Source organism: Dioscorea cayenensis, chromosome 5 (assembly GCF_009730915.1).
Source record: "Dioscorea cayenensis subsp. rotundata cultivar TDr96_F1 chromosome 5, TDr96_F1_v2_PseudoChromosome.rev07_lg8_w22 25.fasta, whole genome shotgun sequence".
NCBI lineage: Eukaryota > Viridiplantae > Streptophyta > Magnoliopsida > Dioscoreales > Dioscoreaceae > Dioscorea > Dioscorea cayenensis.
In genome coordinates this window covers 29,762,274-29,775,277 of record NC_052475.1, presented here as the reverse complement: position 1 = coordinate 29,775,277, position 13,004 = coordinate 29,762,274, and the positions used below count along the sequence as shown (strand labels likewise).

General features: G+C 35.8%; 1 protein-coding gene and 2 long non-coding RNA genes across 5 annotated transcripts; all 3 read right to left on the bottom strand.

Moving 5' to 3' along the window:
• Positions 1 to 1,342: 1,342 nt before the first annotated feature.
• Positions 1,343 to 3,371, bottom strand: LOC120262522. The gene is made up of 3 exons (XR_005536792.1): positions 3,252 to 3,371; positions 2,077 to 2,154; positions 1,343 to 1,604 (listed from the first exon to the last, which is right to left on the bottom strand). It is a non-coding gene; the product is annotated as an uncharacterized LOC120262522 (long non-coding RNA).
• Positions 3,372 to 3,386: 15 nt separating this feature from the next.
• Positions 3,387 to 4,697, bottom strand: LOC120262523. The gene is made up of 3 exons (XR_005536793.1): positions 4,525 to 4,697; positions 3,581 to 3,960; positions 3,387 to 3,440 (listed from the first exon to the last, which is right to left on the bottom strand). It is a non-coding gene; the product is annotated as an uncharacterized LOC120262523 (long non-coding RNA).
• A 655-nt stretch (positions 4,698 to 5,352) lies between these two features.
• LOC120261169 (protein FAR1-RELATED SEQUENCE 5-like) lies at positions 5,353 to 11,050 on the bottom strand. Of its 3 annotated transcripts, none has more exons than XM_039268929.1 (6): positions 10,657 to 11,050; positions 9,778 to 9,880; positions 6,340 to 8,226; positions 6,198 to 6,257; positions 5,976 to 6,093; positions 5,353 to 5,737 (listed from the first exon to the last, which is right to left on the bottom strand). In XM_039268929.1, exons 1-5 carry the CDS (start codon positions 10,815 to 10,817, stop codon positions 6,001 to 6,003), a joined length of 2,304 nt encoding a protein of 767 aa, XP_039124863.1. In that variant the 5' UTR covers positions 10,818 to 11,050; the 3' UTR covers positions 5,353 to 5,737; positions 5,976 to 6,000. The 3 variants fall into 3 exon arrangements, with proteins under 3 accessions (XP_039124863.1, XP_039124864.1, XP_039124865.1); XM_039268930.1 differs by having other exon boundaries at positions 6,340 to 8,211; XM_039268931.1 differs by having other exon boundaries at positions 6,340 to 8,173; positions 10,657 to 10,825.
• Positions 11,051 to 13,004: the final 1,954 nt, after the last annotated feature.

Sequence of the window (13,004 nt, the reverse complement as noted above, 5' to 3'; positions counted from 1 at the left end):
CACAATAGCAAATCTCTCTCTCTAGACTCTCAATGAACGCAATTCTATTTAATAATTATCATCAAATAAGTAAATATATATAAAATCGACAAACAAAAGTTATAAAAACAGAGATCGCTAAATTTCTTTTCTATATTTTTGTTTTTATTTCACTTATCTCTTTCTAGTATTCACAAATTTAGTGTTTATGTTTTATTTCATTTTCGTTGTATTTTGTTCTGCTCCTCAATTCTAAGTGAGAGAATTATTCTCAATAAAAACCGCTGATTTATTTACATTAATTTCAAGACAAAAATATCCTGTTATGTAATCACTGAAAAGTGAAAAATAAGAGATAAACCTCACACATTTTGAGAGATTCCTCAATTCTCTCTATATTTTATTTTTAAAATAAAAATTTTAAATATATTGTTGCATGGATAAGCTGTAAAATAGTTTCATTTAAAGGACTTTACATCTATACAAATTCAAATCAAACTGTATGTTTGGAATTAATAAAGATTTTGTAATTATGATTAAGATGATTATAGTGGGTTGATATATATTTTATTATTGAAATATAAATGGGATATTTATGAACGTATGGATGTGATTAAATTTTAGGTTGGAACATATGTATATATATATATATATTTTAAGAGGTCTGTATGTATGCGAATAGAAAAGTAATGAGGTGGATAGCAACATTTTGGCACGTCGCTGCAGAACCCGGGGACCATTTTTTATTTTTTATTTTTTTTTTTTAATTTAGTTTTTGAGAAGAAGTTTGATTTTTCAATCAAGGCTAATATTTCTTTTTTGGTTTTAAAATTGAATAGAAAAATTCTAGTGCCCGTCTGCTCATTTGATCCATTGCCTTTTGATTAATACTAATAACAAATAGAAAATAAAAGCATTTATAATGAGATGAATTAAGCATAAAAGAGTAATTCAAAAATACAACAAAAAGTGTAACCACAACATTTTTGGAATAGGATTCAAAAACATTTAGATTTCAACTCACATAAAAATAAAAAAACACAAATATGTTAAATTGTTCACATTAAGTGAAAAACCAAAACAAAACACCTTACACCGATTGTGTTCGATTGCAGAGATGTGAAAACAATAATTTTAAACTTTCATATCTGAATTTACATCCAATTTTAAACTTTCATATCCCAGGAAAAACATGGTGAATCTCTGTTTACATCAAGTCAAGATAAATCAAATTCCTTGAGAAAAAAATGTCAAACACCAAAACACTGAGCTCAGTTCTGGATTCAGAGATACATAAGACAGAAATCTCACCAACCAAACATTGCTTCAAAAATAAAATAAAAATAAAATAAACAAAAAAACACTAATAACTTTGTAGTCCTGGATTATACAATTGACAACTCAGCTTGAAAACTCTTTCGGGCACCATGACAAATTTGAAAGATCATTGATTTGAGAGGACAGCCATCACATTGATGTCCTTTAGGTGAAATAATCAGGCACCATCTGCACCCTTAAATTCACTTCTTGAATACTTGGGAGTATAAAACAGTTTCACCCAGGGTGATCGACAATGGCTTTTGCAGTCCCTCCTCATCCAATGAACTTGGCCCAAAGGTGATCACCTAACCAACATGAATGATGATGAACTGTAATCAATTAGTGTTTTGTCTGCATGATGGCATTTGAAATAAAAGCTTGAGTTTAAGGGTGTGCATAGATTGAGGGAATATGGAGGGAAGGAAAGAAAGAAAAAGAAGGAAATTGTTATTTTTGTGCTTAGTTGTACGCAGAACGAGAGGAAATGTAATATTACTGTTGTTTTTCTTTCCTTGTCATTGTTTTCTCACGCCAACAACAAACACACTAAAAGAACATGCAACTGCCAGTCTAATGCTAGGGTAATATAGAATAACCTTTAGTTCACTCGCATGTTAAATTATGTACATTCCTCAAGTGTTGTTTAAACTGAATTTACATGCTGCTATATCTTAATATCTTGCGAGAGAAATACGCAGGATTTTAAAATAAATATTTATAATTTAACTGTAGCACTCAAACACAAGGAGAGAAACATATAAGGAAATAATTTTGTACCATCCCAATAGAAGGCTTTTCCTTGTTGTCCTCAGTCAATATCAAGCCACTGGTAGTTCTCCCCTCAGCTTGCACAATCTGAGATAGAAAGCCAATAGAATTAATAATCTGTCAACCCTGAAAGAAAGAGATAAAAGATTTTCCATATAGTCCTCACCTAATGCGTATGAGGAACTATTACTGGTCAGGATGGGATTTTCCATAGAGCTAGAATTAGATTGTATCCATTTACAATAATGCCCTATCAAATGATATCAATTTCCTAGGTTATGTGATAGATCTTGTAGTTGCCATAAAGAATGAAAGAGAGGAGATTTTCCATAGAGTCCTCACCTAATATGCATGATGAAATATAAATGGTCAGGATGAGATTTTCCATAGTGCTAGAACTAAATTAATATTCATTTACAATAATGCCCTATCAAATGATATCAACTTCCTAGGTTATGTGATAGATCTGGAAGTTGCCATAAGACCGCGTGCATTTTCTCGAGTGTTGCACTCCACCTTCGGCAAACCAATGTAGATCCCAACAGAAATCACCTCATATGAATACAATGAGCAGAAGGAACACCATTGATATCACAGTTGATCTTATGATACCGCATACTAGGTTCATCAATATATATACACACACACATATATATCTTCCTTAAATCACCAAGGAAATGAATATGGTTGTAAGGACCTGATTTCATTCTCCAGACTTAGTGAGCATGAACTTCCGGCTTAGCAAAAATTCTTTATCCCACAGAAGACTCAATGTCACGCATCATGGATTGCACCATTTTCTTCAGAAGATTCAACTTTTGTGGGCATGTGCCCTAATTGGTAATTACCCAATGAAAAGGAGAGAGGATATTTACTTATGGGAAGGTTAAATACAATATAACAGTAACAATTCTGCATTGAAGTTAATAAAGACCCGACCACTGGGAGGCATGATGATGATAAAAAAATGTAGCTTATATAATTTGTGTACTGCATTCATAAATGTAGCTCATATAACTTGCATTCTGCCTTCATATAATTCAAACAATTAAATTATAGAAGCTATTGCCAAGCTGAAATATTCATAAAAACAGTCACGTTGTAACTAGATTTTGACTGCTGAATATCTAATAATTTTGCATTCAATAAATGCTACTAAGTGAAACTTAAATATTGACAAATACCTGCATAGTGCACACCAATGCCCACTTTGGTCTTGGCAATGGTTCTGCCTTCTCCACCAGCAACAACCACACCACCTTGAGGTTAAGCCCAAGCAGCGGTTGGAAGCAATATACCTCCCCTTGTTTTTCTCTTCAAAAAGAGTTGATCTTAACAAGAACTCTATCAGCTAAGGGCTTGATCGCCATATGCTGGTGGGAAGGAAATCAAAGAATCTTTAAAATGGGATGAAGGCATAAAAACATGATTTACAGTTTACTTTTAAGTACGCATAGATTGTCACATATAAAAATAACAAGTCTTCATAGCATGACACTGAAAAGGTACCCACAGAAATATGGCATCATAAGATTCAGCCCAATAGAACTCAGTAACTTCACTATATGTCCACACGATGAATCCTTGCTTTCGCCCAAATTGTAAATTCTCATACATCACAACTGGAACCACAATACGGTTACATTTCATCTTTAGAATCAACAATCCATGAAAACAAAACATACTTGATATATACCATATATATGGCATTACAAAGATAGTTTTCTTTAATATCTTTGGAGCCACAATTGTGGCAGCCTTAGACAATAAGGCCACGAAAGCGCCTTTGTTGTTGCCCAATGTCATAGGTCCGCACCCTAAGAGAAGCTTGGAAAGCCAAAGGAGAGTGACGGAGTCCCTCAAAGAAGGGCAACAGGGCCTTCTTTGCACCCACTGACAAGGCAAGGCAGACATCAAAACCTGGCTGGGCTAATTAAAAATTAAAGAAACTTGAATCTTTAGCTCGAAAAATGAAGAAAAAGAAGACCCAAATGAGTAAAGAATAAACCCCAAAGCCAGAAAGGCCGAATACAAATTGTCAAGCTGATGTTTGAAGGAAAACAAGAACAATCTGGAAATAGAAGCAAAATCAGAAGCTTTGCTAGAGATTAAAAAAAAAATTCAAGATTCTGAAAAAGAGATTCACACATGGACAAGCAAAAAACGTCGGCATTTTAACAAAGTTTCCAAAGAAGATTAAAAAAACACGAAAGCGAAGCGAATAGCCTCGCACATCTTCCAAGAATCACACACATTAGAAATCACAAAAGAACCAATTTTCGAGGACCCAAGACCAAGAGACAGCATTGCACATAGACGAACAAAAACATAGAAACTCAAACAAATCACAGAAGAAGAAAAAGTAAGGGAAAACAAGAGTGAGATGAGACTTCACGAATCAAGGTTGAGCATGTAAACAACAATGAGAGTTCAAAAAGGAAAACATCAGAGCCTCACATGCCTTGGAGAATCGAACGCTATGAATTGATTCCTTGCTTCTCTAGCTCCTGAGAGGATCGAAGACGATGAAACCCCAGAAATCAAGGAAACCCTAGCGAGGTTTCTCCACTAAGCCAAGGAGTGCCCCATCACAAGGAACGGCTGGTTTTCTTGATAGAGATGCATGTCTGTGTTCGGTGTTCCTTCGGAGATACATAAGCTAAACTGTACCAACCGAGTTATAAAGGCTATCTGTATTCACATCAGCCGTTAAAATGATGTGCTTGCACTAACGACCAGGTGATTTACGGCTAAATAAATGGGTCTAGTAAGAGTGTGAGTAATGATTTATATACGAATCATTACAAGTGATTATGTACGAGTTGTTGCCGTGTTCACTTATGCAAAAAAAAAAATAATAATAATAATAATAAATAAATAGAATAATGTACCTCCGATAGTACAGAAGGTTGAAGATATTATATAAGAATCCCTGAACTTTGTTATAATCACAAACTACTCTTTGATAATATGAAAATTTGAGGAGAAATTTACCTATTCAGAGTTGAGACAATATACCAAAAAACCTGCTTTGAATGCTTTCGGACCGAGGGAAAAAAAAAATAGAGGAAAAGATCATGAAAAAAATAATTAACTATGAAAAATATTCACTCACGAAGTAGTAACAGTGATAAGGAAAAAAAACTAATGACCATCGAGATTGTGAATGAAAAACAACATATTCAAAGGGGCAGACAAAATTATGGATATTCACAGGTGCAAATATGAAAAATGTAACAAAAAACTATTATATAGACCACGTTAGCCAAAGAAGCACTACAATTATACATAAGATCAATGCACCACACTTTATATAGTATATTTTGAGCTTCATTTTATCTGAGTCCTTCAATCTTCAACATATTTACAAGACAAACAATGAGTTCACAGAAGCGCATATATCACGGCAAATATGTTCAGATTTTTTTTACAATGATACATACAGAGATATCCGAGAGTGATTTTTTATTACAAATGGACTTCAGCAGAACACTAAAAAAAATATATATATATCTGCCAAGCTAATCGTCTACCTTCCTCATTGTACTGCTTGTTATTCCCTCGTCGCAGAGTAGAATCTCACAGGAATGTGGCATTAGCTTATTGAGTTTGTATCCCAAGCAAAACAAGGAAGACTGCTCTCGATATAAACTCCGAAAACATAATTGTCCTGTAAAAAAGAGTATCACAATATAGCAAATCAAGAAATCACTGCTTAAAGTCCTTAATTGAATAGAAGGATTATTAACTTTGGAAAAGTAAATATCGTGAAGGTAATCTAACTATATACTCAGTGACTTTTAAACCATCAATGGTGGCATGATTAAGTAGAGACAAATAATAGCAGAAGATGAGGAAAGTAAATATCTACAAAATGTTTCAGTGAGATAGTAACATGATCTGCGTACTTCTTGTAGATCCGGAAAGAGAATGTTAAATGCCTCGACGATCTCGTTCTGTTGTCCTCTGGCTCAGGTGGGAACTCCCAAAAAATGGTTGCGAATGCATGTCGGTATTAGAGAATCCCTGAAAAGTGAAAAACGTGCATGGTTTTTTTCTTAGTCTCAATGTTAACAAAGAAATAGCCTGTAACATGTAATATATATTGGATAAATTGTCCAGTTACCTACCTGACTTAGCTGAGTTGCACCATGGACCGTCTGGTGATGCAGATCAGAAACAGGACATTCCTGCAGTGCATCAGAAACTTATCCACATTAAGTTCAAGAAAAGATCGGTCAATTCTTGCATTTGTTCAGGTCAGGCACGTACCTGACTATATTCTGCCATTGGATGAAAACCAAGATGAGGTTGTGAAGGTAACGGTGCGTGCATCACGGGTGTTGTCGTAGGAGACTTTGGACCACCATCAACAGTAATCCCTTTATCATCTTTCTCAGGCCCGGTTTTCGCATCCTTGCACCACCTCTTCAAGAAGTATCTCAGTGGAAGCTCTTTAATATTTCTAAAATCCAACACTTTTAATACGTGGCAGCACTGAATCCCCATAAAGTCGAACTTTTTGCAGGTGCAAATGACTGAGCAATCAGATGGGTCAAATGACACAAAGTGCTCTTTGGGTTTTTCTGTGACAATCACTTTATACTCAGATGTTGTCTCAACCTCGCCACAACTATATAACATGCAATCCATGAACATCTCAAATTCTTTCCGAAAAATTTCAAAGACAACAGGTGTATATAGATTAGCAGCTTGCCTCAGCATCTTCGATGGAGGTATTCTTGGGAAACTTTGACTTGCTTGAAAATCAGCCTGTAGTTCTGCATAACGATGCTCATCTACTACCCTTTCATAATGTTTGAAAAAGGACAGCAAATCTAGCTGTGGGCTCAAATACTTCTTCAACACATTACTCAGGCTTTCATTTTGTAATGTGCTTTTTATGTCCGCACAAAATATTTCTCGCCTGTATGGCAAAGCCCATTTGTCCCTGTCCTCAAAAAGCTTGCCCAACCATTCATTGTTCCTAAGATCATACTTCTCCAAAATCATCCTCCAGGCCGTAAGGAACTCCTCCTCATCTTCATAATCATAAATACATCTTGCAAAATCCTTTGAAAAAGTTTTTGAACCTTGGAAGACATGATTAAGATGCTTTGAAGCGTTCTGGTAGACATGCCACAAACACAGACGTTGGATTGTGCCAGGCCAAGCCATAGAAATTGCGCTGGTTATTGCCATAGATTGATCTGTTAGAATTGTTTTTGGCTGCTTTCCTTGCATTGCAATCTTGAAAGTTTCAAGAAGCCACTTGAAAGATTCAATAGTTTCATCATATATCAGTGCTGCACCAAATATAACAGTTTGTTTATGGTGATTGACACCAATGAATGGTGCAAAAGGTCTTCCATATCCATTTGTTTTATAGGTTGTGTCAAAACAGACAACATCACCAAAGTAGCTGAAGTCTTTCATAGACTTCGCATCTGCCCAAAAAACATTGGTCAATTTATCATCCTCGTCTACCTGTATGGCATAAAAGAATGATGGATTATTAAGCTGCATGCTCTGCAAGTATTTCAACACTCCCCCAGCATCTCCTATTTGCATGGCCTTCATCCGCTTTGACCTTAGATGATTTTTATACTCCGCCGGAAGAAAAGTAACATTTCGAAAACCTCCAACCTGCCTAGCTGCAGGCTCATTTGTAGACCTTGGGGTTGTTCCAGAATCATCAGACAAGTCTGCTTCAGCAGCCTGAACCTCGGTAGTTATTCTATGCGATCTCAACAAATGCGTTGTTGAAGGAGGTGCTGGTTGATGATTATGTTCTGGTACAAATTCAGACACACGATATTTACCATTTGGCACTAGCTTGATGGTCAACCGTGCAGGGCAACCAATTCTGGTTTCTGGCTTGGGTCTCTTCACTTCTTTAGCTCCCTTTTTGTCCTTGCGGAACCCTTCTCTTGAGCACACAAATGTTCTTGATCTGATAACATTCTCAGAAGATTTGTCTGCTGAACTTTTCCTCACACTAAAGCCAATATGGCCAGCGTACTTATTGTAGAATTCATATGCCTTATCTTCGCTTTCAAACTCCATGTTAACTTCTGGCACCATTTTCTCACTTGTTGCATCATCACTAGGAGCATCAAAGTCAATTACTTTTCTCAATTTTCCCTGTTTATTCAGACTCTAATGATTCAACAGTTTTAGAAAACCATCAGGTGAGTTACAAAGAGAACTACAATGATCTAGATAAAGCCATATTGATAGTTCGCAGAAAGTAACCACAATAAGGCTACAAAACTTCAAGAAAACATCAACAGTATATCATGTCAAACAATAAGTGGCAATCATTAAGACTTGTCGAAATTTAAACCATTTTTAAATTGCACAAAACTGCCCAACACCTATAAGCAATCCAAGATAATAAAACTCAAACCAGCATCCACATTATGAACTACAGTACTAAACACCAAGAACAACAACAACAACCATAGAGTCATTGTAAACAAGAAGAGCATGCCTAGAAGTTCTGTCAGGAGAAACTCCACCTTCATAATAAAATATATATTGCTGAGGAATATTAACATCAATACCACATTCATATGCCTTTCATTTCACTTCTTTGACATAGGATAAACTTTAAAAACAGATCAATATATGGAAACTTTAAAACAATATCATTTCATGTACCCTCCACAACCATTGAGTTGAATATATGTAAACCTTAAAAACAATATCAATATCCAATTAGATGAAACTATCAATGTTGAAGATACAATTGAATCTTTTTTGGAGAGGCATGATCATCTTAAATTCATTAGAACTTAGTCAATGAGGAAAAAGGTCACTGCAAAAGGATTTTTTTGATCTTTCTTAATCACTATTAAAAAAATATTACTATTTTATGATAGTCATATTTACAATTACAACTCAAGATCTTTTTAAATCACCAACTGAGCTTGTTGTAATTTTAGAATATTTTTATGCATGATACAAAAATCTCAATCAAACTGCGTTGCAATCAATGTTCTCTATGTTCCGACCTTTTGCTATATTTAGGATCTCTCTTAGAGTATAAACAAAGGACCAAATATTATCATTGCAAGGGTCAGTCTTATTCATGAAAAAAGTAATTTGACCCTTATTCTCTGTTATTTATGTTATGAGTTTTTGGCTTATTTTCTATTGACCACTCTACACATTGCTCTTTAAATTCTTCAGAAGAATCTTCAAGAGAGTGGTTAAATTTTAGTTAAAGAACAAACATTAACACTCTGCGTTAATTTTTCAACATCACCATTTGTTCTACATCAGGTTCTCCATCAAATTAAAAATTGAAAAAAACTAAAACTTAAAAGGAAAAAATTAGTCCTTGAAATCCTATCTACATGTATTTCGGACAGTAAAATTTCACTTTCTCCTAACATCCTCCATCACAATTAAACACCAACTACTCTTTTCAGTATACTGGAGTCCTTCCACTTCCACCCACCACCTATTTGTTCTCGCAAAGAAAAGAGTTACCTATGGTAGTGAAGAAGATTTAAAAAGATTTTCACGTTCATGATACAGCACTGGAAGCACTCTTAAGCATTATAAGAACAGGGACGCATTAATTTAGGAGTGATTATGGTAGGAGACAAAAATAAATGCCCGTTACAAAAGATAGAAGCAAAGATGAGAATTAGTAAATATAATAATCCCATAAGCAAAAGGCAATGGAATTTGAGTATTCACCTTCGTCCATGCAATTCCACACGCATTGCATAAAGTCCTGGGTCCTTCAGGGCCACGGCGCATATGTGGAGTTGATTTGGCACTGATGCCACAGCGAAGGCATCTGAGGGAGTTGAACAGAAAGTTAACAAGCAATTTTAAAGATGAACAATGATTATTTAGTAAAAAGTTGTGAACTTGCAATAACTTATTGCTTAATTAAAAAGGCATTATAAGTAAATCAGTGTTACTGTGTCTCACTTTGTTATGCTCTTGTGTAGAACAGAATGCTTCTGAACTCTGCATTTTAGTGAAGCCAACTCATTGAGCATGCACAGTTACAAAAATTCTGCTTAACATTCTTTTTTTTTTCTTTTAATATGACAAATATTAGCAGATTCTTCCAATCAGATAATATTGAATGGTCCTCAAACATTTGCCTATTAATTTGGTGCACAACCAGACACATCGATATGAGTATTCAATTAATCAACTGATACCATTGCTTTAATCAACTGTAGTAACAAGACCATAGATATCTAAGATGCAGGATTTAAGATGATTATATTTAATCCTTACCAGCATGTTCACAAAGGAATTATCACTAATGCAGAATTCATTATTCCTCAAAATAATTCTACCAATTTGTCAAATTTAAGCAAACAATTGGGTCTGATCCACTTATTAATCCCATGTTCCAATTAGAACCAAGAAGGCAGAATTAACAGCAATTACAACGAAAAAGAAGGCACAACAACAACAACAACATCTTTTTTTCCACTATGCATGAGCAACTGGTTCCAAATGCAAGACATTATTATTATTTTTTTTCAATCATTGACGATGGTAATAAACACAATAACATATCAAAAGACGAGTTTTTTTTCTCAAAAATCTAACCTGATAGCACCTTCCAGCCCTTCATCACCATTGTTTTGTTGAACGCCTTGATTCTGCTCCTCCAAGTACTGTATCTCACCGTCGCCACCGCCAAGGCCGCCGTGGACAGTGGGCGCCCCCTGAGGCATCATGTGCATACTAGATCCCACGGGACGGTTCATCCTGCCATCTCATCGCCCATACAAACCCCACAAATTCTCAAAAAATTCATCCAAGAGAACACCTCAACATCAAACATAAAACGGGAAAAATCGAAACTTCAAGAGAGTTAGGCCATCATAAGACACCATTGTTGCACCTTGGTTTGATAGAAGAGCTCCTCGAGTGAGGAAATCTAGGGTTTAGAAAAACCCTAGAATTCTAGGGTTTCGGTAACTCGGAAAGGAGAGGAAAGGGCGATTACGAGAACGGATCAGCTGAGAAGCCAATTGTAGGAAAAGATCCTGACCACACAGTTTCTGACACGTGTTTTCTTACTTAGTATTAACAAATCCCAATTAGAAGCTATTCCATTTGATTTGTTTAAAATGTGATAAAAGTATATAATAATTTATAAGCACAGAAATAATTTCCTCCTTTCGAATGGAAAAGGAATTGTTCAAAAAATAAAAATACCGAAGTAGCACTGTGAAGTGAAGTGCTCAAGTTGGTTATAAATTAATAAAATATTTCATAATTAAACACGAAAAACGTAGGAGATTCTTCACTTTATAAGTATTAAGAAAAATAAAGGAAAAATTATTGTTCACCCTTCGTAATTTTCAAAACTTCCCAAAAACCCCCTCCTACTTTTAGACACCCCTGACAAATTTCTTCCGTAGTGTTTAACTTCCCTTTTACCCCCACTGCTCACTTCAAATGGGCTCCATGTCATGAAATCTCATTTTTGCCCCTCGAAAATGGTGGGAAAGGAAAAGCGCTAAATCACATCATGTTCAACCTTTCAAGGGCTTTCTCGCTGGTTTAACGCTTAAATATTTTACTAATATGTTTAATAATCGTCATATCCGTGTAATACTTCCCATCTCCGCTTAACGTTATCTTTACATGTATAACTATTCATATTAACGCGTAAATTCTCAAAGTCTCGCAGAAACGGTGATCTTTTTCGCTTGATCCGAATTGCAGTGGCGGCACGCGGCAGTGGCAAGAAAGCATGGTATCCCGCAGATAAGAATTAATGACTCAGCATTAAAATTTACGCACTCAGAACATAATTTTCCGAACACCCGCTCGCTCTCATCACCAACGCTCGCCATCGCATGCTTAACTTTTTTTCTCTGATACGAAGAGTCACCGCCGTGGAATTCACACCATAAATAACCGTAGAAAGAACCCTCCCCTACGGACAACCACTCCCTCATCGTCCTCATCATCCTCCTCCTCCTCGTCGTCCTCCTCTTCCCATGGACAACCACTCTATCTGAAAGGATGTTTCGTGAACCTTCTTCCTTATCTTGAGAATCATAGCCGCAATCACGCAACAAGTTAAACTATCTTTTTTTCTCGCCAGTCGAAACGCCTCATAATCGCCTCGAACGCAGAGGATTCTTCAACGATGGACGACGGCAAGCAATTAGCGAGCATTTCGACTTGGGTAAGAAAAAGAAATTTTTTTCACGATTTCGCGATCATGGAGGATTCTCTAGAGGAGTGAGATCGTGAAACATCCTTTAAGACGGGGTTGATATTTATCACTCGAGACTTTCTCGCTACCATTTAAGAACATTACGCAGCAGTACAACTATTACGCTCGCGGTTTAACTATCGTGATCTTCGCTTTAAGTCCCGACCACGACACATCGATTAATAGTCGCTTTTCATGAACGTGTGTTGTTTAACCTTTTTTTAATGTCAGTACGTCAGCGTGTTCAAGTTGATGCGCATGTTATGCAAACCGCCGGAGCATTCGAATGTACGGACACTTGTTTCGCTATACTGAGGGTCGAGTCGTGAGTGTCCAAAGTCCCGAGCGGACGTCAGTAAATGTTGTAAATGTTGTAAATCTTTTATAAATAAAAACGAAACAAAAATGCTTTATTCGACCGTGAACTTCCGAAATTTAAAACATAGACCTAGTAAAAAAACAAACAATGTGGGAAACAAAAAGAACGCCATTAGTAAAACAATAGAAAATACGTAAATATGTTTAAACAAATGACAACGGTGTTTAAGAAAAAGTTACTCTTTAAACAACGACAACGGTGTAAACAATAGAAAATGTTAAACAATACTCTAGTTACTCTTTAAACAACGACAACTAGTGTTTAAGAAAATACGTAAAGATGTTTAAACAAATGACCCGAGAGGTACCCATCTTCAACGCGATGTCGATGAAAAGCATTCAA

Bases quoted from the DNA above. Each gene is read 5' to 3' on its own strand.
- LOC120261169 (XM_039268929.1), bottom strand. From the start codon at position 10,817: ATGAACCGTCCCGTGGGATCTAGTATGCACATGATGCCTCAGGGGGCG. The intron at 8,227-9,777 runs GTGAATACTCAA...TTGAATCATTAG, and splicing joins GTGGAATTGCATGGACGAAG to AGTCTGAATAAACAGGGAAA. The intron at 6,258-6,339 runs GTACGTGCCTGA...GATGCACTGCAG, and splicing joins CAATGGCAGAATATAGTCAG to GAATGTCCTGTTTCTGATCT.